General features: G+C 39.7%; 1 protein-coding gene across 10 annotated transcripts in view; it reads right to left on the reverse strand.

Annotated features, from left to right (window-relative positions):
* Positions 1 to 27,939, reverse strand: part of ARHGEF9 (Cdc42 guanine nucleotide exchange factor 9) — a 293,132-nt gene that overhangs the window by 92,759 nt on the left and 172,434 nt on the right. For 8 of the 10 annotated variants that reach the window (XM_072956524.1, XM_015251972.3, XM_006219165.4 and 5 more), the window contains one exon: positions 21,006 to 21,185. The exons of the other annotated variants lie outside the window; for them this stretch is intronic. In XM_072956524.1, coding sequence (XP_072812625.1) covers positions 21,006 to 21,185 — 180 coding nt within the window. The remainder of the gene's footprint in view (positions 1 to 21,005; positions 21,186 to 27,939) is intronic. 10 annotated transcript variants of the gene reach the window in all.

The following is a 27,939-nucleotide window of genomic DNA, read 5'->3' on the forward strand; positions in this document are numbered from 1 at the left end:
GCCATTCTTTCCAGTCATTCCAACACATACTACTTATTCCAACCTCTACTCCTGTATCATTTTAATGGCTGCCCTCTATCATCTGTCCAAGAAAGTCTTCCCTGCACTTTTCGATCATTCCTCTATTGTCTCTGGCTTCCCTGAAAGAATAGTGCTTTCCTACAAACCCTCTTACTTAGGCTTCAAAACAGCCCTGCAGGGCAAACAAAGCAGCTTTTATTATTCCCAGATTATACATGAGAAATCCAAGGCCAGAGTGGGTGATGCCTCACAGTGAACAGGTGGCAGTCAGGACTGAAGCAAGGTCTCAAGACTCATTGGCCGAAATTAGAAGAGATAATCCATGACTGTACTAAATCTATGATTGTACTTGGGAATTTGGGTTCAATTCTGGCTTTATAACTGCCTTGATGAGTAATGCAGAATAAGCTACTTAACCTCTCTGGTCCTCTGTGTTCTCATCTATAAAATACAGAGGATAATGTCAATCTACCTCATGGGGCTGTTGTGAATATTAAATAAAATAATGCAGGTAAAACCTTTAGAATAGTTCCTGGCACAGAGCCAAGTATTAGGTGGCACCATTTCCTCCTAGAAACATGAGACATGGTATCTGAGAAAAACTGTTCTCTCTAGACAGGAAAGGGATTTCAGAGGTGCTTTTGTAATTGCCCTCATAATTTCCACAAATCTGTCACATTCCAAATGCCACTTCCTTGACAGCCAGACTCTAAACAGCTCTCACCAAAGGGAGATTTAATCAGGCTGAAGATGTCATTGTTCTTTGCTTAAGACAAGCCTTCCTAAGGTGAGAGCTCAAGTCAGAAAGGGGGTAGGGTGTGGTAGAGGGAAGCCCTTCATAGATGACAAAGTTTCCTCTCCAGTCAAGAAAATCAGATGCCTCTGGCAAAGTTGGCAGATGCCAAATCAACATATAAAACTCAACTGCATTTGTGTAAATTAGTAAATATCATCTAAGGAAAAAAAAGATGATTTTACAAGGTATCATTTATAATCATAAAGCAATATATAATTCCAAAAAGTAAATCTAAGAAAATAAACATGAGCCCTTTATGAAGAATATAATTGAGCTTTTTAAAAGACATTACAACTGAAATAAGTAGAGAGTAAAACCATGTTTTTAGATAGTCTCAGTATAAAAATGTCAATTCTCCTTAACTTGGCCTAGTGACTAAGTTTATCCAAACAAAAATCTCAATAGGGATTGTGTAACACTTAAAATGCTCATTATAAAATGTATATAAACAAATAAAGGACTAAGAACAATCAACACATGCCTCAAAAAAATCAAGGTGAGGTGAATTACAAAGATATAATAAAACTATAGTAATATAGATAAGCCAATGGAACCAACTGAAAAGTACATGAAATTCAAATATATATGAGAACATGATTCATGAAAGTCCTAGCTTTGTAAATTATTGAGAAAATAAAGATGTATTCAACAAATGGAATGAATACAATCAAATCAAATCTTTTCTTCACACTATATATAATAAATTTCTAGGGATTAAACACTTATAATTAAAAGCAGAACCATAAAAAAGTTTCAGAAACCAATTTAGAGGAATGGCTTTATGGACTCGGAGTAGAAAAATTTCTCAAATAAGAAACAAAAAAAATATAAACAAGAAATAAATTAAGAAATTAATAGGCATTAATTATAAATATTAATAAATTAATAAAATTAATAGGTAAGAACTTCTCTCCAAAAAGGTTATAAAATAAAGTGAAAAAAATTGATAACCAGGGAGGACATGTTTCCAAAAATGACTAGTCTCCAAAATGTGCAAAGAAGGGCTTTAAAAATAATGAAAGAAAGATTAACAACCCACTACAAAAAGTGGGAAAAACTTGAGACACATTTCACTGGTGAAGGATTATGAATGACTCATAAACATATGAAAATATTCTCAATCTGTTTAGAAATATGAAGAATGTAAAGCAATATCACAAGGAGAGAATATTTTACAGCCAACAGATTGGCATTCATTAAAAATTTGACAATAAGAGTGTGAAACATGTGGCATAAAAAGAAAACTAGATGCCTCTGGCAGAAATCTTATTTAAATAAATAACTGAAAAATTTCCAAATCTGGGGAAAGATATGGACATCCAGTTACATGAAAGTTCAAAGGTCCTCAAACAGGTTCAACCCAAAGAAGATTTCAAAGAGACACATTATAATAAAAATGTCAAAAATCAAAGACAAATGATAGTCTTGAAAGCAGCAAGAGAAAAGAAGCTCACCACACGCAAAGAAACCCCCATAAGGTTATCAGTGGATTTCTCAGCAGTAACTTTGCAGACCAGGAAAGTGGGATGATACATTCAAAGTAATGAAAGAAAAATACTGTCAACCAAAGATATTTTACCTGGCAAAACTATCAAAAACATTTGAAAGAGAGATAAAGACATTCCCAGATAAGCAAAAGCAAAAGGAGTTAATCACCATGACACCTGTCTTATAAGAAATGCTATAGGGAGTTAGTTCTTCAAGTTGAAAAGAAAGGATGCTGACAAAGAAAGTTGCTATCAGCTTAAAATAGACTGTTATGACTACGAGATGTCCTGTGTAAGCCTCATGATAACCACAAAGCAACAACCTAAAATATGAAGAGAAATGAACCTACACATACCACTAGAGAAAATCATCAAATCATAAAAGGAGAGAGGAAGACAGGGACAAAAAAAGATCTATAAAACATGCAGAAACCAATTAACAAAATGGTGATAATAAGTACTATCAATAATTACTGATAATGGAAATGGACTAAAACCTCCAGTCAAAAGACATATAGTGACTGAAGGACTAAAATACAATACCTAACTATATGCTGCCTATAGGAGGCTTACTTCAGCTTTAAGGATACAAAAAAGCTGAAAATGAAAACACAGAAAAAGATATTCCATGCAAATGGAATCAAACATTGATTTTAAGTCAAAAACTGTAACAAGAAACCAAAAAAGGTCATCATACAATCATAACGGGATCAATTCATAAAGAGGAATAACAATAGTAAATTTATATGCACCCAACATCAGAGCGCCTAAATATATGAAGCGAACATTAACAGATCTGAAGGAAGTAATAGCAAAACAATAATAGTAAGAAACTTTAATATTCCACTTTCACCAATTTATAGATCATCTGGACAGAAAATCAATGAGAAAGCATTGAACCTGAATGACACTTTGGATCAAATGTATCTAAGAGACATATACAGAACACTCCATCAAATAACAGCAGAATACACATACTTCTCAAGTGTTCATGGAACATTCTCCAGGATAGATCATATGTTAGGGTGTAAAAGAAGCCTTAACCAATTTAAGAAGTTTGAAGTCATATGAAGTTATCTTTTCAAACCACAATGGTATGAAACTAGAAGTCAGTAACAGGGAAAGCTGGGAAAAGCACAAATATGTGGAGACTGAACATCATGCTACTGAATGAATAATCAATGGGACAAAGAAGAAGTCAAAAGAGAAATAAAAAAAAATCTTGTTAAACAAACAAAAATTGATATACAATATAGCAAAACTTATGGGGTGCAGCAAAAGCAGTTCTAAAATGCAATTTCATAGAAATAAATGTCTACATTAAGAAAAAAGATCTCAAATAAATAATCTAACTTTATACCACAAGTAACTGGAAAAAAAGAACAATCTCAGGTAAGTTAGTAGAAGGAAAGAAATAACAAAGATCAGAGTAGAAATAAGTGAAACAGAACCACAAAGAAAATAGAAAAGATCAATTAAATTAAGAGTTGGCTTTCTAAAAGATAAATAAAATTGACAAACCTTTAGCTAGACTAAGGAAAAACAAGAGAAAACTCAAATAAATAAAATCAGAAATGAAGCAGGAGATATTACAACAGATACCACAGAAACACAAAGAACCATTAAGAGTACACTGTGAACAATTATAAACTGGACAACTTAGAGAAAATGGATAAATTCCTAGAAACGTAAAACTCACCAAGACTGAATCATGGAGAAATAGAATATTTGAACAAACCAGTAATGCATAAGGAGAATGAATCAGTAATAAAAAAAATCTCCCAACAAAGAAAAGTCAAGGACCAAATGGCTTCACTAGTAAATTCTACCAAACATTTAAAGAAGAATTAATGCTAATCCTTCTGAAAATCATCCAAAAAACTGAAGAGGAAGGGACACTTCCAAACACATTTTACAAAGCCAGCATTATTCTGCTACCAAAACCAGATGAGGATGCTACAACAAATGAAATTTACAGGCTAGTATCCCCAGTGAACACAGATGGAAAAATCCTCAACAAAATACTGAAAAAAAAAGACAAGAATTCAATAGTACATTAAAAGGATTATATACCATGAACAAGTTATATTTATCCCTGAGATGCAGGGATGATTCAATATACCCAAAAGAATAAATGTGATACACTACATCAACAAAATGAAGGATAAAAAAATTAATCATTTTAATAGATACAGGAAAAGCATTTGACAAATAAAAGCCATATATGGCAAATCCACAGTTAACATCATACCCAGTGGTAAAAATCTGAACTCTTTTATTCTGTGATTAGGAACAAGACAAGGGTGCCCACTCTAATCACTTTTATTAATATAGTACTGGAAGCTCTAGCCAGAGCAATTAGGAAAAGAAAAGGAAATAAAAGGCATCCAAATTGGAAAGGGAGAAGTAAAAATGTCTCTGTAGATGACATGATCTTATATACATAAAACCCTAAAGACACTATCAAAAATATCAAAACATATCAATATATTAAAATATTACTATATAGCAATATGAAAAATATCAAAAAAATCAAAGTTAATAAATGAATTAAGTAAAATTGCAGGATACGAAATCAACAGATAAAAATTAGATGCATTTTTATACACTAACAATGACCTAGATGAAAAAGACATTAAAAAAATAATTCCATTTACAATAGCATCAAAAAATTTAACAGAGGCTAAAGATATATACAATAAAAATTATAAAACATGGATGAAAGAAATCAAAGAAGGCACAAATTAATGGTAAGATATCTCATGCTTGCTCATGGATTGCAGGAATTAATCTTGTTAAAGTTCCCAGTCAAAGCAATCTGAAATTTCAGTGCAATCCCTATCAAAATTCAAATGACATTTTTTTACAGAAACAAAAAGACAATCCTAAAATCTATATATAACCACAAAAGACCCCAAATAGCTAAAGTAATCTTGAGTAGGAAGAAAAAAACTGGAGGTATCACACATCCTGACTTTAAACTATAATACAAAGCTATAGTAATCAAAACAGTATGGTACTGGGGGGGAGAAAAAAACACAGACACAGAGATTAATGGAACAGAACAGACAGTTCAGAAATAAACCCATGCATACACAGTCAACTAATTTTCAACAAAAGCACAAAGAATATACAATAGGGAAAGGATAGTCTCTTCAATAAATGGTGCTGGGAAAACTGAATACGCAAAGTGAAAGAATGAAATTGGACTCTTGTATCTTACATCATATACAAAAATCAACCCAAAATAGATTAAATACTTAAACACAAGATCTAAACCATGAAAATCCTAGATGAAAACATAGGGGGAAATCTCCTTGACATTGGTCTTGCAAATATTTTAGAACTGATACTAAAAACACAGGCAACAAAAGCACAAATAAACAAGTGGGAATACAACAAACTGAAAAGTTTCTGTACAGGAAAGAAAACAATCACTAAAATGAAAAGGTAACCTATGGAATGGGGTAGAATAAATTCAAATCATATATCTCATAAGGGATATTAATCCAACATAAGTGATACTAATCTAACATATGTAAGAAATTCAATACAAGTCAATAGCAAAACCACAAATAACCTGATTTAAAAATGGGCATGGGACCTGAATAGATATTTTTCCAAAGAAGGCATACAAATGGTCAATAAGTATAAGAAAAGATGCTCAACATCACTAATTACCAGGGAAATGAAAATCAGTATCACAATGAGATACCACCTCACACATGTTAGGACAGCTATTGTCAAAAAGTCAAAAGATAAGTGTTGGCAAGGATGTGAAGAAAAGAGAGCCCTTGTGCACTGCTGGTGGGAATGAAACTTTGCACAGTCATTATGGAAAACAGATTGGAGGTACCTCAGAAAATTAAAATAGTACTACTATATAATCCAGCAATCCCACTTCTGGGTATATCTCCAAGGGATATAAAAATCACTGTCTTAAAGAGAAATCTGCAGTCCTATGCTCATTACAGTTTTAGTCAAAGTAACCAAGATATAGAAGCAATGCAAATGCCAGTTGATAGATGAATGGATAAAAAAATGTGAGATAGAAATATAGATATAGATTCAGCCTTAAAAAAGGGAAATACTGCCATTTGCAATAACATGAATGAACCTAGAGGACTTTAAGCTAAGTGAAATAAGCCAGATAGCAAGAAATATCACATGATTTCACTTATATATATAATCTAAAAAGAAGTCAAGCTCATAGTAACAGAAAGCAGAATGATGGCTACCAGGGAGAAAGGGAGATATTGAGCAAAGGGTACAAACTTTCAGTTATAAGATGAATATGTTCTGGAGAACTAATGTACAGCACATTGACAATAGGTAATAATAATGTATTGTATACTTGAGATTTGCTGAGAGTAGATCTCAAGGATTCTTACCAGAAAAAAAAATGTTAGTTATAAGAGGTGATGGATATGTGAAGTGGTTTGATTGTGATCATCACTTCACAATTAATACATATATCAAAATATCATATACATCTTAAATATACAGAATTTTTGTCAAAAATAAATCATCTTTTAAAAATGTTAAAAAATTTAAAGTTAAATTAGTTTAAATGCTAAAAAATTTAAAGTAGATACTACTCAATAATTCCAGTATTTTGAATAGTATACACATTCAATATGTGTGTATTCAAATACATATTTAATAGTATAATTTTTATTTAAAAACCCTAGATGCCTCTGAAACCAACTATACCCTACTCTATCCCTAAGCCTTCTCCTTTTGTTTGTTTTCATTGACCCATCACATGCTTAGACCTTGACAGAATTTAGGTTTATATTAGTCAAATAGCCACAAAAGGAAAACTTGTATCAACTTAAATCAATCAGAATTTATTTCTTAACTATTGTGTTCAGGGCCCTGGGCTCTGGATTGTGGGGAGAGGGGCAGATGGATAACAAACAAGTAATGCGTAGATGTATAGACATTAATTGACTCTGCCAGGAACTTTAGAAGCTCACTATTTTTTCTGCATTTTATTTTTGATTTGCTTTCTGTTTAGGTTAAAATAAACAGAAGGCTTCCAGTTAAGCTATCCACATTGGGAAGTACAAAGCCCTGTCCTCTCTAGTGTCATGATAAAAGCCACACTGAGGGAGGATACTGAAATCTAGCTGACCTGAGCTACTCATCTCCTAGAAAGCTTGCGATATTTGATAGACATTCAGAAAAACTACTTCAGTGTGGTGACCTGGCAAAATCCTGGCTTTGGAGTCTGACCTGTTATGTTGTCTACACTAGGCCATTTACTACTATACCAGTAGGGTTGCACTCACTATCTGATACTGTAGAATGGTACCAGTGTCCCAAATCTGGCCTGCTTCTTGTTTAGGGTTCTCCTGAAATATCTGCCTTGAATTTCTATCCCCTTCTAGTCCCTCTCCAGGGTGAGGTATTCTCCTATGCCTCCATAAGTCATATGCCTCTTCCTTCCTATTATGAAACTACTCAACCACATTCCCTTTCCTAACAATCCTCTGTCTTTCATCTGCTGACCTGTGTACAAATGTTATGGAGTCCAGAGTCTGTGGTGAGGGAGGAATGGAGAATGATTGCTAATGGGTATGGTTTTGGGGGTGATAAAAAGTTCTAGAACTAGATAGTGTTGATGGTTGTATAACATCATAAATGCAGTGAGTTATACATTTTTAAATGGCTGAAATGATAAAATTTATGTTATGTGTATTTTACCTCAATTAAAAAAATTATATAAAGTGTGGACTACAAAGGTTCTTGGAGTTTATCTGGCCCAACCCCTCCATCTTCTAGGAGAGAAAACTGAGACTTAGGAAAGAGAAGGGATTTGACAAAGGTCACAGAGTTTAGGCAAGTCACTTCCCTCCTGTATAAGTTTTCGTATCTATCATCACATTCTTGTAGGATGGGCTCCAGGTCTAAAGTACTTCTGTATGTCCTCTGTAGTCACTTAATAATCATCTGTTGGATGAATGAATTTATAACTAAGCACTTCATTCTACAGATGAGGAAACCATTATTAGTTCATTGCACACTGCCTGCCTCTGAATTCCTGGTCACCTGCTTATTGGAACATAGCCAACAACCCGATGCTGGACCCACTAATACCAACCACTTGCCATGACAACAAAGTTACACTCTGTATACTACCTACTGACCCTGCACTCTCCCTGTTATGCTGTACCTTCCCCCAACATGTGCAGCTGGAAGGGTCCTCAGTCATTCCACAACCTTAGCCTATCACAGTCTACATGGGAAGGTGAATTTCTAGGACCTGGCCTCAATTCAAGTTTATCTGACTGTACTTCAATTTCACAGGCTATTGCTGGCCCTGTCTCATATGTAACACCATTATTAAGTGTACCCTTAACAGTAAGCTATGCTTATCTAATATGTAACTGAATATGGACATGATTCCACGTACCAGTGGCCTTCAGGTCCAAGTCCCACTGAGTATCAATGTCAATAACCTTATCACCTTAATAAATTTATCAAAACAACTAAAGAGCTGGACTAATGTACTGATGCTGAAGGCTTCTCTTTGATGATCCATGTGAACAAGTAAAAGGTTCACAAGACATATTATCAGTACAAGTGAGATTCAGGGAGAATGTTTATACTGCATAAAAGAAAATCCTGTTTCCAAGCATCTTCAAACAGAGCAAACACTCCTAGTAGGCAATGTGGTAGAAATAACACTGAGCTAACAACCAGAAGGGCTAGTTTAGGGATTTGGTTCTGCTCTGCAACTCTAACTTGCTACAGAACCCTTGGCAGGTCATGTCCCATCTTTTGGCCTCAGTTCCCTCATCTCCTATCTGCAGTGGGAATGAGAAGTGCTAATGATGGGAGGCTTTCATGAGATAGGATGTCAAGTGGTTTCATAAAGGTTTAAATAAATTCCTTAGATATTAGAAAGAAATTATCATAAAAAAACAGATTTCTCCATTATGACATCTGTTTAGCTAGTGAAAGTAACGAGAGAATGGGGTTCCAGGCTGGGGAAATACTCTTTTTAATTGATCTTTGCTAGAACTGTGGAGAGTCTGGTGGTAAGGAGGGGCTCAGTAAATACTTGGAAGTGATGGTAGTAATGGTGAGATGATGAAAATACTTTCAGGCTTTCTTTCCCTCTTTCCTTTTCCATCCCTTCCCTCCTCTTCCCTTCCATGGGCTCACTCAGCAGAGCCTCCATTCCCGCCCCTTTTCCTGTCATTATTTAGTTTCTATCTTGTATTTAGCAAGGCCAAGAAAGCTGATGAAATTATTTTACTGTTTAGGGGCAATTTAATCATACAGGTTTTCTACTGCTGGGTGGGGGACAGTGGGTGGGTGATGGGGTGGTTGGTTGTGAAGTGGTGGTGGTAGAAGAGAAGGAGAGGTAGAGAAGTCAGATACCTAAAATGTCTTCTTCAACTATTTTTTAACAAAGAACTCCAGGCCTCTACCACTTCAAATGGATTTCTCCTTGTATAAATAAATCTTCTCCCAGCAAAGAAGGGGGAAAGCAAAGTGAAAAAAGAAAACTGGCCATTTATAAAGTAGAAAAGGCCTTCCTTTGGCCTTTAAGGAAGTCACCTGAAATTGTGGCAGGCTTTGGTTTTGCTAATACAGCACCATCCCTATAGAAGGATCAAGGGGAAAGCACCTTGGATGTACCACTTTAGATGTTCTGTTATATAAAATCCTATCTTCAACCTCCCTCTCTATGCCTTAATACGTCACCCAAAGACATGTCAGTTCAATGTCTTATGTGAGGAAACAGAAATTAAGCTGAGTGAACCTGCCTGTCATGTCTAGTTGTTTCTGTTTCAAAGCTGGAGGGTTGCATTTGGAGATGGAGGCAGGCAGGGAATAGTGCCCAATCTGCTCCAATCAAGAAAGAGAAATGGAGTTAGTATATGCTAGAAGTAAAGCTCTTGGAAAAATAATAAAGGCCAAAAGGAAGAGAATAGTTTGGTCAGGTGTCCCTATATTATATAACTACTTTAGATGGCATCTCATGACTGTTGAGTGTTCTAGGTTCAGCCAGTCAATGCAAGAACCTAAGGGTGGCATTCCATCTTGAACCAGTAAGTGCTGCCCAGGGGTTAGAATTCTAGCTCTTTGAGACTTGCAGAGATTTAGTACTCACTCTAGTTCTGGCATATTCTGCTCCTAACCCAGCCCACACCTGAGTTTGGTACCTCTTAGGACAGTAGCTCACCAGACCAGATACACTGCTCTGGGGAACAAGTTGTCTCAATGACTGAGAATTGGTAAGACCAAGTATGAAAAGGGAAGCTAAGAGAGAAGTAGGTACACTCTAAAGCCAAACTTGGTATACTTGGAGATTTCACAGCTGGCATCTGCTCTTAGAAGTTTCCAGGTCCTTCTGAGGGGGTCAAGTAAGGGAGAGGCTGGCCCTTACAGTCATAAAGAAGCTTGGAGACTAGCAGCCTAGACAATATTACCAACAAGCCTGGCTCTTTCATGGCTTAGTCAGGGGTACTTTGGCCCCAGGCCAGTCCAGAAACTTTCCATCAATAAGTGGGATCTAAGAATTCTGCCATCTTGGAACTGGAACTGGAGGACAAAGAAGAGCCAAGAGAGAACTGACAGGGCCAAGCTATCATGACCTGGTGGCTCTGACAGTACCAGGGGTACTCCTTTGCTGAGTAGCCTTCTTCTTTACTGACCTGATCCTCAGGCTTACCTGTGGTCTCTCCTCAAAAAAGCAAACCCCATCATCAGGCTTCTCTCTCAGGGTAAAAGCAAGTCTAATCTCTCACAGACTTCAGAATTGCTAATCTCCTTTCACACGAACCAGCTCTTTTGAGCCCCACAGTGATCCCAGGGAATGCAGAAGGCACTGGATTGTAATCCCCAGAAGCTCAGACTTTAGGTACTATTCTAAATGGCTTGGGTCACCAGAGAAATTAGTCTCTCTTTGCTCTGGTTTTCAGCTATAATCAGGATAATGCCTCTCTGCCCTGCCTCAGAACTCCATACGAGAGAGGGCAAACTGTGCCATATCAAACTATAGCATGCTATTCAAATATCAAGGTCAAATATTTGAGAAAAATCAGGGCTCACTGCCCCCATTTTACAAGTGAGAAAAATAAAAGGTTCGAAGATATGAAGAAATTATGCTAAAGCTCACATTGCTAACAAGCACTGGATATAAGGTGTAAAGTCAATTCTTTCTGACTCTCAGACGAGTCCCCTAGAATTTGAAGTACTTCCTAAGGGGCATGAAGTCCCTTTGGAAGACCAGCTGGCTCCAAGCAAGTGGAGGTGCTAAGTAAGTGTGCTTGCAGTTCTCCCCTTTCTTGGTGTTTCTATCCATTTTTTTTCTGCTTTGCTTACTTCCTTTCCTTGATCCTTTCATGGTCCCTTCTCCCTTCCAAACCATTCTCAGGCAAAAGTCTGATATTAATCATTTACACTTCAGTGTGAATAGGCTAAAGCCAGCACTTTCTTCTTTTCTCTTAAGGGGTCTGAATCCTAAAGTAAAGTTGTAATTACAAAATGAAATGCTCCAACTCCTAATAAAGAGCATCCTAGCTTCAGAGAAACAGTGGGAGGGACATATAAAAGGAGGTGAGCCTGGGGGCCTGGATAGTTACACCTCTAGAAGCTCCCTACTCAATTGATATCAGTAGCTTTGTAGAGATCAAGAGAAAACTGTCTCTTAACTTAGAGTCTGGCTGCTCAAAGGATAGGAGGGCACAGCTTCTGAGCTGAATTGCTTCTTCACACAACCTCTTGTCATCTTCCCTGGTAGTACCCACTGGTTGGTGCCTCACAGAAACAGCCTCACCATCTGGGGATGGGGTGTTACCTATTAATGTGTCAGTGGTTCCTCCACCCTCTACTCAACAGCTACAGTGACAAGCCAAATCCTTCCTTATCCACAAGGCAGCTCCAACAAACCAATTTGATGTCCTATTCTGACTGAATTCAGGCTGGTAAACACAGGTGATCTTGGTTACATAATCTTGGAAGAAGCTCAAACTGGTGTAGGTAGGGCCTTTAGAAACCACCTAGTCCAGCCCCCTGAATTGTTAGTTGAGACACTGAGGCCCAGGAAAAAAAAAGTGCCTGTCTGACATAACCCAGAGAATCAGTAGCAGAGCTGGCCCTTAAACTCAGGTCTTTTACGTCCCTGCCCAATGCTCTTGCTACCTTCACTGTGCACTTCTTGCATGATAATCTGTCAGGTGTTTCATCTCTCTATCCCCAAGGAGCCCCATCATTCCCTATTCCTCCACAGAGAATGCCCCCTGCTCAACACAAAATGATCTTTGATATGCCTTCATGGCACATTTCCAATAGAGAGGGGCCACTCAACCACAAAAGGCTAGAACATTTCTGCCCAAAGCTTCCTATTTATATGCCTCTCCTGCCCTCTTAGCATTATCCACCTACTCCTTGATTCCTCTAAGGCAAAAGACTCAACAAAAGTCAGCTTGTGACTCAGATCTCACTGGATCTGAGTTTGAATCCAAGTCAAGGAAAGGGGAGGATAGTTTTAGGCCCCCTAACCTAAGTACTGACATGCTCAACTGATCAGTCCAGCCCACCATACTCAGAGAGTATCATTCTCAGTGGTGGAGTCTGGTTTCCTGCTTAAGGTCCTGGCCTATTTTGCTTTGTCCTTGTCCTCTTGTACAAGAGAAAATATCTCTGAAAAGCAGTGGTATCTACCATTTAGGTATTTAGGCCAGGAGGTATCAGACTCCCTTGCGGGGTGGATCTAACAGGAATGGTGCACACAAGGCCTGAGACCTCATATTCTTTGCCTCGTGGCTTATATCCTTGAGACTGGCAACCAGCCTTCATATTCTCCAGAAATGGCCGCTCTGAGTTAACATGAGGGATCAACCCCAATCTGGGAACAGAACTAAAGCAAGAAATGTCAATTCTCTCATTCAACACTAAGGCATCCCCAACAAGATTCTTCAAAGAACATTCACTTCTGAAAGCCAAAAAAAGATCCACAGGCATCTGAGTATATTTTTTCTGATGACCCTCTAATAAGCAAGACAAGGTTGCTGGGAGGAGGCCTCTCAAGATGCCAGATATCCCCAGCCTTTATCTAACTGGCTGAAGGAGGTAGCTGTTGCTAAGTGCTGAACAGTCACTTTTGTTCAAGGCTTAGTAAGTACTAGTAAGGATATATTAATAGCAGTAGCAGTAAGAAGTCATGAGGAGAAAAAGATAAGAAGTTTACCCTGACTCATAATGATATATATATATACAGTGACAGAAAAAGAAAAAAAAATAAATACACCATTATCATGATTTTCCAAAATTTCATACTTCCCAAATAGCCTCAGAAACAAATCTTACCTCCAAGCACTCAATCATAGTCTTCCTCTCCTCAAGTCATCAAGACCACCAAGGCAGTGTAGACATGGTACTAGGGAGGTCCAAGCTGATCTCCAAATGAACTCAGAGGTTAGCTACACAGAGAAAAATGGGCCCCGGGCCTCATAGTCTTCAACCCAGGCATCCAACCAAATCTCCAATTCACACTATGGATTAACAATAAGGCCTTGGAAGGAAAGCTCCATCATGAAGGGAACAATTCAGAGTGTCTTCTACTGGTGCCAGTTTTTAAATGTCAACTGCCTAGTGCAAAAAGCAACATGTTTCAAGAAATTGGCTTAGACTACAGCATAAGGGCCAGCAGCTTTAAACAAAGAAGCAGTTTAGGCTTTGTTGACAGATGCCAGCAGGTTATCAAAAGTCCAGGATGTTAGTTATAGTCATTCCTGGAGGCTGGGGGATAGACAATATGACCCTCAAAATTGCTTTCACTCTGGGGATTCTAAAAGAGACCTATAAGGCAACTTACTTGAATATGGAGGAAATCACCTGGGTCAAGTGCCAGCCAGATTTAAGGTTATCTCTGAGCTGGGTGTCTCCATGTTAAAAAAAAATCCCCTCCAATTAGCCAAAGGATGTACTGGATACTATCATCCAAAGCATGTACACAGGGATAAGCTGTTAAGATGAATTTGAATGCAAATGAATGCTAATAATGCCATCTGAAACTCTAGTATGGAGGAGAGAACTATCTGTAATCCAGGGAGATTTTCCCGGCTAATGTCATCTTCAGTTCACAGATCCTGTAAAGCATCACCTCTAGGGCTGCAAATAAGACCTTCTACGTAGATGGTTAAGGCTAGAAGTCTATGCCCACTTGATGCCTGAATGGATACAAAAGGGCTGGCATATCTGAACTCATCCCAAGAAATCAAAACACCTTTGCCATTACCCTGGAATGGGAGGTAGATCCTCAAGTGTTAACAGTCTTGTTAGTGACCCATGCATACCCTTTCCTGATTGTTCTGTAGCTCAGAAAGCCCGGATTAAGAGTCAAGACGGGGTAACGTCACTAAAAGTGGCAGATTAAGATGCACAAAGAATCAGTCCCTCCACTGAGACAACCCCTAGCTGGCAAAGACTGACAGAACCAGCTTTTTCAGGATTCTGGAATCTAATCCCAAACTTACAGCAAACAGGGGACCCTTGATGCAGAAAAGCATGGCTACAATTTGGTAAGAGAATTTTAAAGTATTTTTCCTCATTTGTCTCCCATTTCCTATTTCCCAGCAGCTTTGAGGAAGGTGGCCCACATTCATCCTGCAGCTTGCTGGTGCCAGGGGGCTAATGACCTTGTTCTTAAAATACTGTGGTTGTGGGTTTTGACCTGTTTGGCCCTGAGGGACAGGCACAGAGACTGACCTTTGTTTTTTATCCCCACGCTATTAGGGTAGAGTGGCTTTAGAGGCTATGACTGCCTCTTTTGAAAGATTTAAAGACATACACTGCCCATGCCCACTCAGGGCAAGGGATGGTGAAAGGGGCAAGTAGCAAAGGGATCCAATACCACAGGAAGGAAGAGACTGAGGAAAAATTTTCTTGGGAGAACAAAGACTCATATGCTGCTGTGCATACCGAGGAAGTCAGAGTGCAACACCCTTGCCCTGGACCAGAGGCATGCTCAGAAAAAGCCTGAGAGGATTGTAGAATTGCACTTCTGGAGGATCTGCAGGTTCCATGCAATCAGGTGAGGAGGAGAAGAAGAAGAAGGCAGAGTAGTGGGAAGCCTGGATTAGTGTTGAAGTAATGCCCCAAGCTGAGAGCTAAGTTGCAAATAACGGGACAGTAGTTTGTTCATTTTGGCTCCAGGTATTTAAAAGTAATCTGTCAGGTCATTGGCTGATCAATGCCATAAAGGAACAGAGACTTCCATGACCATACATGGCAAGGAATGAAGTCTTTGCAAAAAATAAATAAATAAATAGTTTGAGAAAGTCACTAAACAAATGGACACTGCATCCCTCAACGATCAACAACAGCAAACCCTGGGGAAGGAGGAGAATCTGATTTCCCGAGTTATCACACTATAATATTCAAAATGCCCAATTTCCAACAAAAAAATTACAAGGTATACAAACAAACAGGAAATTATGGCTCATTCATAGGAAAAAATAAATTGACAGAAACCATACCTGAGGGCATCCAAACACTGTACTTACTAGACAAAGATTTTAAATCACCTATCTTAAGTAAGATTCAAGAAGCCTGGGTTCAAGTCCTGGCTTTGCTACCAATTCCCTAGATGAATAATAAAGTCAATTCCATTCTCTGGGCCTATGTTTCCTCAGGATTTATCTAGTGAGGGAATCAGGCTGACCAGTGGTCACAAGCTGGGAACCAGGGTTACAATTTAGAGTACTCATATGTTCTGTTTATCCTTCAGTGTTTCTTTTAAAAAATGTGAATTACTGGTCAACATTTTTAAAATATGGAGATTTTTACATTAAATCCAATTCCTGGTTTTTCTTGAGAAAACTGGAAGGTCCGAGTTCACCTGACTTCCTTCCCTTCCTATACACTACTCCACCAATGAGAACAATCCAAGTCACTTTTGCTCCCTTTAGATGGGGCATAGATTTCCCAGTTGAACACAGCCTCCCACGTACCTTAGTCTCAGACTATTTTACTCATGTAAGTTACCTGCCTGGCCCTGTAAACATCAAAGTCAACCGCTCCTGGCCAAGAAGAGTCTTTCCAGCCCTAAATTTACTGTGAGTCTAGTGTTACATACAGGTGAAAAGCTTTCCTTAAGTGCAGCCAAAAAGAGATAGTATATAATTAAAAGCCAACTAACACTCTGGAACTTCCCTATGAACAGGAGAAATTGTTTCTGTGACATCTTGTCTATACATCAGTAAGGAATGATGGTAATGACCTGATTAGCCCACCCTTCATCCTCCTCCTCCAGGTAGGCCAGATACCAGAGAAATCTAGAATTTGAAGAAATAAGGAAAATATATGCTGATGGCATCTGAATAGGCTCCTTACTTTCTGACCAAACCCATGCCTTGTCACATAGGCCTCACCTACCACCAAAAGTAGCACTCTGCCATGTGTTCTGTACACAGCCTGACCTCAAGTGGGTAACAAGCTGTCCCCAGGCCATTGCCCAAAGTCAGAACAAAGGCCTATTTTTACATAGTGATAAAAGAAATGGACCTGAATGATTTGGAGTTAGGGCTCAACATGTAAAAGGAGACCCACCACAGGGGTGGTATTTTCTACTTAGAGACACAATCATACCCCAGTAGTCTGCTCTCAGCTCCCAGATGGGAAACCAACCCAGGAAAGCAACTGAAGGTGTTAACAGCTAGATATGGCAACTGATTTCAGCAAGCTGTAATTCACTTAACCTGATCAACTGTTGGGAATGTAAATCAACTCCTGCATTGCTCCTGTAAGCTATGTCCTCAGTACAGACAGGAAAGACTCTGAGAACACACATATATACATGTATCTACATACAGAATGAAATTCTGAACAACAGGAAAGGCAGATATTTGACTGGATAGAACACACATATACTCAGCAATTTCTTGTACAGCAGCCAAAATCATATCATACTTCCTATTTACAGGTATCCAGCATACGTCAGGTTACAAAGGATTTTGACAAAACTAAATTGCCTGCATGTTACAAGGAGGAAAAAATTCAGAGATGCACAGGAAGCTGTTCAAGCTGCATATTCAGCAGAACTAAGGCAAGAACTAGTTTCTCAGATTCCACATTGGGTTTAAACCTAATGAACAACAGGCAGAGCTAGCATGGACAGAACAGCACTAAGCACTCTGGATTATCCATCCTAGGGCTGGGATGTTCATACAGCAATGAAACTTCCAGGTAGGAAATGGAGATGTTCCACTATGTCAGTGACCAATTTAGCCCAATGATCCACAAAGCTGTCTGGTTGGTATAGCGTTAGGAGGAAAGTCTTTCTGTGCCATTACACTTTCATGTTATATGCCAAATAAGCTAAGGATAATGTTCTTAAGGAGCTACTGAATCTCAGCTCAGGATGAGTCTAGATAAACCAGGGAACTATCCTACAACATAGAGGCACAGCATCCCAGGAAATTGCCCATATACCTACCAATAACATCAGTGCTAATGAAGATTCAATAGTTCAGTGTGACTCATCTCTATGTCCTACCTAGACATGTCAGAATAGACTCTAGAGCTTGAATAGATTCTAGAGAATGCATCAAAGATGAAGGAGAAAGTAAAAGCCCATGATCATATGCCAAATGTTTAGGAGAGCCAAGATTAGAACCCAGGTCTCCCATTTCCTAATACAATTGGCACTGCTTCCACAATACCATTCTACCCTCAACCAAAATCAATGTAGAAGAATGAAGACAGCGATTCTATTTTGAAATATCTACTACAAAAGAGCCTCTATAACTTCCAACCCTTGAGCAACACACAATCTTACCAGGAATGTAAACCTACACACAAATACTCATTCATGAGAACTGAAAAGTTTGCCTTGGAGCCAATATTCACATCATATATGCAACAGTCTAACTCATTTCTTTTTACTGGCGACAGCACAACAGCTGGCCCCTAAGGTTCCACGGTATTCCCCTTTAGAGATCTGAAGACCCTTCGACTTTACTTAAACAAACAAGCAAAAAAGGTTTACAATGATCAAATAAATGCTCATTCTGAATACAATCTGAGGCAACATGAAATACTACCTTAGTTTCTCAAAGAAAAAACACTGGTATAGTAGACAGAATATTGGAGCTCTAAGTTATGACTTAGGCTCTGTCATTAATGCTCTTGGTCTGTCATGTTCCTCAGTCTAGATTTGTGCTGATACAGTAACAACTAGCCACATATGGCTAATGAACCCTTGAAATGTGACTAGTGTGAATTGAGATGTGCATAGAACACTTACTAGATTTCAGAGACTTAGTAAAATATATTATTAATAATTTTACAGTGATAACATATGATATTATATAATATTTTAGATATATTGCATTAAGAAAAATACATTGAATTAATTTCACCTATATCTTTTTAACATTTTTTAGTGTGGCTACTAGGTAATTTTAAATTACATTTGTGGTTTGCATTTGTGGCTCACATTATACTCTATTGGACTGTGCTGGTCTAGGCCAAATCATTCTCAACATCAAAGATTCTGATTTAACTAGCCTAGAGCCTGTGTTTTAATATGAGTTTTTTAAGCTACCCAAGTGAATTATTTCATTATGCAGCCAGGATTGAGAACCACTAGACTAGATTCTATATTATGCATGCCTGGGCCAGCCAGTGATCTTCACAAAGGTCAGCTTCAGCCCACTCAAATGGCTGCTGGGGCTGTGTGCTTGGAGGAACACTCATCCTGGCCTTGGATATAGGAGCATCAATGCCAGTTCATTGATATTCTAAAGCCTGGCTCTGCCATTTGCCTCCTGGAGTCATTCTGCCTTCCTCAATCATTTTGTCCCATCCCTTGAATTACTGTTTATTATACAAACGACATTTCACTGAAAGGAAATACATGTGGATTTGGGTGATGTTGTTGCTGGGTGCAATTTAAACTTTCTTTTAAAGAGGGAGTGCTGTCAGCACAAGACACACAAGCTGTCTGTGTAAAGGGCCTCATGTTAGTACCAAATACCCATGGTTATTGATGTGCTCTTTCAAACTACCCCTGGGACCAATTCATCAACCAGTAAAGCTGAGTTAGGACACATGGCACTTGGAGACTCTGATGGAAGACACTATACAAAAGTAGAGGAAACAGGATTGGATATTTATTTCATTAAGAGATTATCAAGATAGAGGGGATGAGAGGCCACTTTGTGCACTTCCTTGCTTCTGAGCAGTGCTCTCACTTAAATTGTTCCAACTGGATAACAGTGCTTCCTACGTTTGCAGCCTTCTAAGGAGGGAGGCCTCTTTCAACCACTATGGCCAGCTTTGACACACAGACCTTCTTGGAGTTAATAAGGTGGTGGTAGTGATGAGAAGGAGGATAATGATGATGATAAAGCAAGTTACCATTTCCCAACTACCCACTATGTGCCAAGCACTGTGCTAGACACTTACATAGTGATCTCATTTAATCTTCATAAAAAGTCTGCTATCCCTATATTTTTCAGATGGGGACGTGAGGCTCAGGAAAGATAAAAGTATTACCAAAAGCTATAGAGCTAGGAGATAGTAAAGCTGAGACTGCATCTCAGGTTGTCTGATTCCAGATGCCCTGCTACTTTCCTCATGTCACACTGCCATCATTCTTATCCTGAGGGTCTTCATTCTCCAAGGGCCCAAGCCACTTCGATCTTTTGTTTAGAGGTCAAGACTTAAGCCTTATTTTACAAAAGAAACTTTAAAAAGATGATAGGCTGGGGTAAGGATGGTCTTGAGACACCCTGATGTGGCTTTGGTACCCGTACTGCCACAAATCTCTTTCATTCCCTGGCATGAAATAACTGCCAACACTATTTGCAGATGGGGAAACTGAGAGCTCACAACTGCCGAATAACTGATTCTAGCTCATAACTCTAAGGAAGGCCAAGAGCTGGGACACCAGGCCAGTGTTCTTCCCCATTAGTATCTTTGCTAATTGGTGACTCAGAGGAAGCAGAAACTGCCCAAAAGCCCCTTCCCAAAAGCCCTTTCTTTTAAAAGACAGGTTCTTTATGGCACAGTGTCAAAGGGGCCAAAGCCTTGCAAACCCTGTCAGGCTGTCTGCTTCCCACCTCAGCACATCTTAGATCTCAGCAACCTGACTCTCTTGCAATAAGTAAGATTTGCAATCAGTATACTCTAGTCCCTGAGGGGTTAGGGAGCCCAGGCTCTTACATTAACAGCTGTAGACCATCCTGAGATAACATGCAGAGCTGTTCACACTTCTCTAATTGAGAGAAAGGAGGCAAAGGAAGCAGAGAAGAATGGGGAGGGGATAGGAAGGGTGGGAAGAGATTTATTTTTAAAAAGGATAAAAAAAGAAAAGTCAAGGAAAAGAAATAAAGCAGAAAAGAGAGATGGGAAAGGTAAAAATTCACAGTAATAGAGAGTTAAAAGAGCCATAAAAAACCATCAAGGCCAAAAAGAGAAGTGATTTGTACAGTCACAGCAGGTAGAAGGTGGGAGGTAGGGATTGTTAAAATAAACAAGAGAAAAAGAAAAAGTCTCAAAATTAGAAGGGTGAAGATTAAAGGAAGCCTAGGTCCTGGGTAGGAGACCAAAAACATGAGAAAAAAATGTGAGAAGCCAACAGGAGGGGAATGAGAAGGAGAAAAGGGGCTGGTGAGAGAGAAGCCAGGGACAAGCAGCCAAGGAGACAGGAGAGGAGAGTGAAGGCTGACACTCACCCTCACAAAGCTGGCAGGAAACCATCCCTCCTCATCGTCGATCTGGCCCCACCACCAATCCTTGTTGGAAGCATCCAAGACTTTGATGACGTCGCCAGCCTTAAATGCCAACTCCCGGTTGGCCATGGTGACGTGATCCCATACTGCCTCAGCACTAACGATGGAATCTCCAGTGATCAGCTTAGGAGACAAAATAAGAATGTGTTCAGTCCACACATCTAGCTACCTTACTAGTCCCCACCCAAAACTCTCCTACTTATGGAAAAACTAACATACTAGTGGTGAAAGGTGGGGATGAGGGAGATGACACTAGGAAAGCAAACTCCACTGGACAAAACAAATAATACTATCAACTCTCCATTAGCCAGTAGGTAGAATGACCCAGAATGTGTATATGGACCATTTAGGCCTCATGCTTTTATCCCTACTCATAAGCTCTTCCCTTAGAGAAGAAAAAATGCCCCAGTCCATCTCTCCTTGGTGCTTCAAGGCAGCCCTGGATCTGGAAAGGGTGGAGAGGCTGAAAGCAATGGGTAAAATGAGGCTCAAGTGAATTTGCTCTAAATTCTCTGTGCTCCTCCCTCTTTCCTCCTCCTCCTTGAAACTGACCAATTGAGAGCTGGTGATGCATTATTTAACCCCACTTTACCCCACCCCCAAGGGTTACAGACCATGGCATTCCACATACATAATGGACCCCAGTCCTGTAGCCTCCTGTTCTCACCCACACATGATGCCATCTACAGAGGTCATGAGTTCATGGGTATGAAAGAATATGGCTTTCTGTGACGCCTTGCTCCCAAGAAACTCAACCTTGGCACAGATTCACTCAGTGATTTATACAACCACCCTGTGAGATACATAAGGGATCTAGGTTAACTTCTACATTTGATAGATGGCAAAACTGAGCCATAAGGAAATTGAGGGTTAAGCTCAGGATCACCCAGAAAGTCAGGGGCTATGCATACACCCTAACTTTGGACATTAGACTTCATGGCCAGCAGGACTGGGCTCCACACAGCAGCAAGCAGACATCTATGCCACTGTCACATAAACACACACACACATATGTTCATGACACGCTCTAAGCACAGTGATGAGGACGGGTGTGGGGGAATAGTTTATCTCTCTCTGGCTACCATCCTGACCACTGTGTTATTTGTTCTCTTTTCTCCCAAACTGGTTCTAGCCTGAATGGGTCATCAATCTTCCTGGCATTTGGAGGAACAGATTCCAGAATAGAAAACATATGGCCTGTCAGGCAAAGGACTCATTCTTTCCCCAGCACTGAATTGTTGAACATGTCCTCTAGAAGTCAGCTTTTCCATCAGCCTACTTTGGGAAAGGACCAATTCCACAAGGCAATCATGGCTCCACAAGACCAGAGTCAAAACAATTCAAAGACAACAGAGGCAGAATATAGAACATGCATCCTCTCACACAGGTCCACTTTCCAATATACCAGCCAGAGAATAACCCTATGGTCATGATATTAATGCATAACACATCACACACATATGAAAAAACATACACACTGATCTTTTGACTTAGTTAAGGCATTCTGTTGGTTGGCTGCTGCCTGAGGCATACTTCATTGCTCAGGATTCTAGCTATTGTGCTTTCCACAGAAGGCATAAAGGGTGCTCCTCAGCAAAAGAGATTTCAAAAAGGACCTTTTATAATACCACTTTCAAGTAACTCATGTTTTACTGTTTATGAAGTGTTTTCACATCTATTGCATCACTTGATCCTTACTGAATGAGCTGAGTCTCACTATTACCCATATTTTAAAGATGAAGAAACTGAGGCTCACAGAGGTGACCTGGTCCTTTGGCCAATCACACAAATAAAAAATTAGGAAGCCGAGTCCTCTGACTGCATATGCACTAATAGCTATCATACCATGCTACCAATGTCTATTAATTAGTTATAATGGACTCACAGAACTCCATCTATAATATCATAAGCAAACCAGATGGCTCCTCTTCAAGAACCCCAAAGAACGGCATTTGGACAGCAATATTCAGTCACTGGTACCCTTGCCTAAGGGGAGATTTATTTCTATGTTGAACTTGTTTTCTTCCAATTGCACTAAAAGTCAATTTCTTCTTGCTGTGGCCTCAGTGGAGAAGAATTGCTGCTCACTGACATCAATAAAATAAGTATTTACAGAGACATCTCCCCTCTTCCTGCCAAGATGGGTACCAATTGGTTGTTGTTAGAGTTCAATAAGCACAGACACCCCCAACTCAAGAGCACGACAAGGGCATACAGTTTAAAGCTGTATCATTAGAATTTTATCAAGGGTCAAAAGAGTATCTTGGTAACAATTACCAACCCTCTGCTCAGGGCTCTGTGATTCTATTTGAATTCCCCAAGGCCAGGTTTGGCTGATTCCACTGCCTGTACTCTTTCCACAGCACAGTCTTCATTTCAGAGACTTTTTAAGGGCTCCATGCTTGGCTTCTCCCAGTAGCAGTTGGCTCACTCTAGTCCCCATTTAGTCCAGTTGACCTGCCTGGGCCCTCATGCCACAGAGCCCCACTATACCCTGGACAAGGCCAATCCAGCACCCAGTGGTGACAAACCAATTGACAAGCCTGTTGTCAGGACCTACTTGGAGCCAATGACAGAACTTGACAGCACCTCAAAGATCATCACCCTTAATCCCTCATTTTATAGATCAGGTATAATATAGCAGGAGTGACTTGCCTATGGTCACCAGATGGCCTCCTGGACCATTTTTTTCCCCAACATAACACCATAGATAGAGAAGGTAGAAAAAGAATGCCTGGATTTAAGATCTTACTGTACTACTTGCTAAAGATGTAATGATAATGATGATAATATTAGCTAATACAGAGTATTTACTATATGTCAGGCACTATTTTAAGCACTTTATACACATCAACTCATTTAAGCCTCACAGCAGCCCTTTGAAGAAATACTATTATTCCCATCTTACAGATGAGGAAACTGAAGATCAGGAGAGATTAAATAATTTGCCCAAATTCACAGAGCCAATAAGTATTGAAGCCATAATTCAAATGCAGGCCCAGTCTGGCTCTTATAGTCTCTGCTCTTATAAACTATACTTCCTCTAAGTCTCAGTTTCTTCATCTGTTAATTGAGAGTAATTGTACACTCCCACCTGATTCATAAACTGTAAGACACTGAACGAAAAGTTGGCAGATGTGTGTGCAGATAATGTGAAGAGGGCTAATCCACAAGGGACTGGTAGCTGGGCTCCTATGTTCTCTCATCGCAAACACAAGCAGGAATAAGGGGCTGTTCCCCTGTCCTCTGAGCTGTTTTAAAAGCAAACTAAATTTGGGCTAGAAATTGATTCCAATCTCCCCTTTGTGTACAGAATTTACTTTTAACTTGCTACAATTTTTCATAAACATGACTTTTCTCTGCTCATCCACTTTCCGTTCAACAGTCATTCAGTGAGTTCTCACTGTGTACTGGGATCTGCTTACTGTGATTCAGCCACAGTCCTTACCTGAAGATCAAAGGCCCTTTGGCTACCAACAGTGAATGCCCTTCAAGCAGTATGCAAAGGTGGTTAAGGGCAGGCAAACCTAGCTTCAATTCTGGACTTTAGAAAGTAGCAGTGACAATGGGAGGTAAGGAATAGAAGAGAAATCAGATAAATAAACCAAAATAGAACTAACAGCATGTAAATGGGATATCAAGGAGTACAATATTACAAAAGCTAAGGACAAGACTTTCAAGCTATACAACTTTAGGCTTAAGTTTTTTCATATGCAAAATGGGGATAATAATACCTGTCTCACAGGCAGAGTTGGAGAGGGTGAACTGAGTGCTGGATATATAGTGCCTAGTACAATGTCTGGTATACATTGACCCAGTATAAGATTTCAGAGGAAGAAAGGATCATGTGTGACTATTTGGCTCTAGAATGGATGGGGGGGCACTAGAGATATGTCTTCAAGAACAGGTATGATTGTAACAGATAGAGAAGGGAGCAGGAAAGGCATCTGAGGAAGAGGAATGAGATTATAAATAAAGGCTCTTGTGAGGTGAAGGCTTTGGGAAATTTGATGAGTTTGGAAAGTGCTGGGGAACAGCTGGAGGGAAGGACAGCTGGAAAGGTAGACTGGAGTCCTGTTTAAAGGTTCTTAAATCTTCATTTGAGGAAAAAGAGGAGGTCAAAGTTGATTCAGTGGAGGGAGTTTAATCCTAAGTGTGATCATTAAAGCATGAGGGTAAGTTACGAAGAAATGCTGGTTTTTGGATGGGGAGAAGAGATGAAAATTTTTCTCTTTAATGTGTTGACTGTGTGGGGCCACCGGGACATAAAGGTAGACTGGAAGTTCAACAGAGATCAGGGGAAATAGTTATATAGTTTTGGGATTCAGTGGCCCAGAAAAAAATTGTGGAAATCAAGAAAATTTGCCCTAGAAGAAAGTGCTAAAAATAGAAGGTCAGAAACCTAGGAAAACAACAATAATGGGAGGTGAGGAAAGGAAGAGGAGACAGAGAAACAAACCAAAATGGAGCTGTCAGCACATATTTAGGATACTAAGGGGTGCAATCTTGCAAAAGCCAAGGACAAGAGTCTCAAGCAATGGGAGCTGATGAAATTATCAAATAGTACAGAGTTAGCTATAAGAGGAAGAAAGCCAAGAAAAGGCCATTTGGGAGTGGCTACATCAAGGGTTAAAGTCTTTATTTCTTAAACTGGTTTATACCTCTCTCCTCACCAAAAGCCTTTATTTCCCAACTGTCCCTATTTCTTCATCCTGCAAGCCCAACATAAAGCCCGGAGATGGTACTGGGTTACTCCAGCAAGGTACTCAAATAGCTCTTGGCCTTGGGACAGTGCTGATGTGACTTCTAATAAAATAATTCCCAATCTCTAGGACATTTCAGGTGTAGCACCAAATATAGGTTGGTTCTTGCTCAGACCTGCCAGTGAATGAGACACAGTGTAGTGCATCCCAAAACCAAAGAGACTTTTAGACATGAATAAGAAGATGGAGGGGGAAAAATCATAATTTTTAAAGAAGGAATGAGATCCAATTTCTTTTAATCTAGATTTCCCAGCAATCCTAATTTCAAATAGTCCATCCCATTGATCCTACAAATAGATACATCTGTTATCAGACCCATGTGGCTTGAATTTTAACCTGGAAATATAATCACCATACCCCGTAGGCACTGGGAGTTTGATCTGTCAGGCTGCTCTCTGATCAACAATGAAGCATGTGTCTACGGTAACCTTGGAGTGGCCAGTGGGCCCTTCCAGGGGGAAAGAAAGAAGACAAAGAAGGGAGGAAGGAAGTAAAACAGGGAGGAAGAAAGGGAAGGAGGGAAGTAAGAGAAACATATCTGTTGAAAACATATGCCAGGCATTGTGTAAGGGGCTTTCTTTTGTTATTTCAGTCTCTATGGCTCTCCAAGGTAAGCATTAACATCCGCATTTTTACTGAAGATAGCCTGTGAGGTTAACCACATAACCCACAGTCACCTAGTTAATAGGTGGTAGAGCAGATGTGAACCTCTAGTTGACCTTATTGTATAGCTTTGCTTTTGCCAATTCCCAACGCTGCCTGTCAAGAAAGCAGAGACAGGGGCTTCCAGCTGGTTTCCCTCTCCAGGGAGACAAGCCCACGCTGTGAATGACCTAAAGCAATAGTTCTCAACACCCTGGAGGGCTTGTTAAAAAAAAGAAAAAAAGAAAAAACACAGATTGCTAGTCACTATGATTCTCTCATTCAGTAGGTCTGAAGTGAGGCTTGAGAACTTGCATTTCAAACAAGTTCCCAAGGGGTACCTACATTGCTGGTTCAGGGATCACACTTGGTGAACCGCTGCCCAAGAGGACCTTTCTAGTCTAGGCTTTACCCTTGTCTCTCCTAATGCCTCATTTTCCCCAAGGACCCCCATGCCATCCCCCATGTTGGGCTCCCTGCCTGTCTACAAGGACTTCCTCAGTGCCAGGCCTTGCCAACACAGACCAAAACCTGGGATTATAGCCCTCACTCAGTTTTCCAGAGCTATACTGCTTGTCTTCCTCTTTATATTCTTTCCCTCTAGCTAAACAGTACCACCTCCAAAATAGTCATTTAATTAGCCTGGGTGGCTGCCAGAAATATTAGCTTTAATGGCAAGAAGTAGAAGTGGGAAAGGTTAAAAAAAAGTGTTGTGCAGAATAGCAAATGTATCAATTGCCATGAAAGTAGCTGGGCTGGTCCTGCCTTCCAAAAAGCTTCACAAGGTGACAAGCAGGAACCGTTTATAAGGTGTTCTCAGTTGGCACCTGCCCCCATCCTCTCAGAAGGTCCCCGTCCTCAACAGCTAGGCAGGGACAAGACAAAATCCCTTCCTTTTTTCTCTTTTAGCACATCTAAAATAGTCTGGGATTTTATGCTCTCTCCTGAATAAACTAGATGTCTTTTTAACACAACCTTGTAAACAAACTGTTTATCTTGCCCAGTGCGTTCAAGGACTATAATCTTTTGGAATTTCTCGAATGGTGTGGCCCAGATTGTTCCAACAACAGCTGGGAGGCACCATGGTGTGCAGAAAAGACCAGCTACTGGAAGAAGCTCTGCCAGTAACTCACTGAATGATCCTAGATAGGTCCCTTTACCTGTTTCAGTTTCTTTATCCATCAAGTAACAGGCTTGAATCAGACAGACGACCTCTCAAGTCCCTTCCAGCTCTGGCTTTCTATGGAGGGTAATGCTTCAGCTTTACAAAGGATAGGAATTTCATTATTGCAGCTTATTTCTTTTCATCCATCTTTGTGCTTGATAGGATACTTTCATTGCTCTCTACTCAGGAAAATGAGAACTTGGCACTGACTAGCCCCTTCCTAAGTATAACTCACTTAGGCATTGTTGGTGACACATTAAAGCAAAGGCCAGTCAGACTGGCTGGGAAAACTGAGGAATGGATTTTC

Source organism: Vicugna pacos, chromosome X (genome assembly GCF_048564905.1).
Source record: "Vicugna pacos chromosome X, VicPac4, whole genome shotgun sequence".
NCBI lineage: Eukaryota > Metazoa > Chordata > Mammalia > Artiodactyla > Camelidae > Vicugna > Vicugna pacos.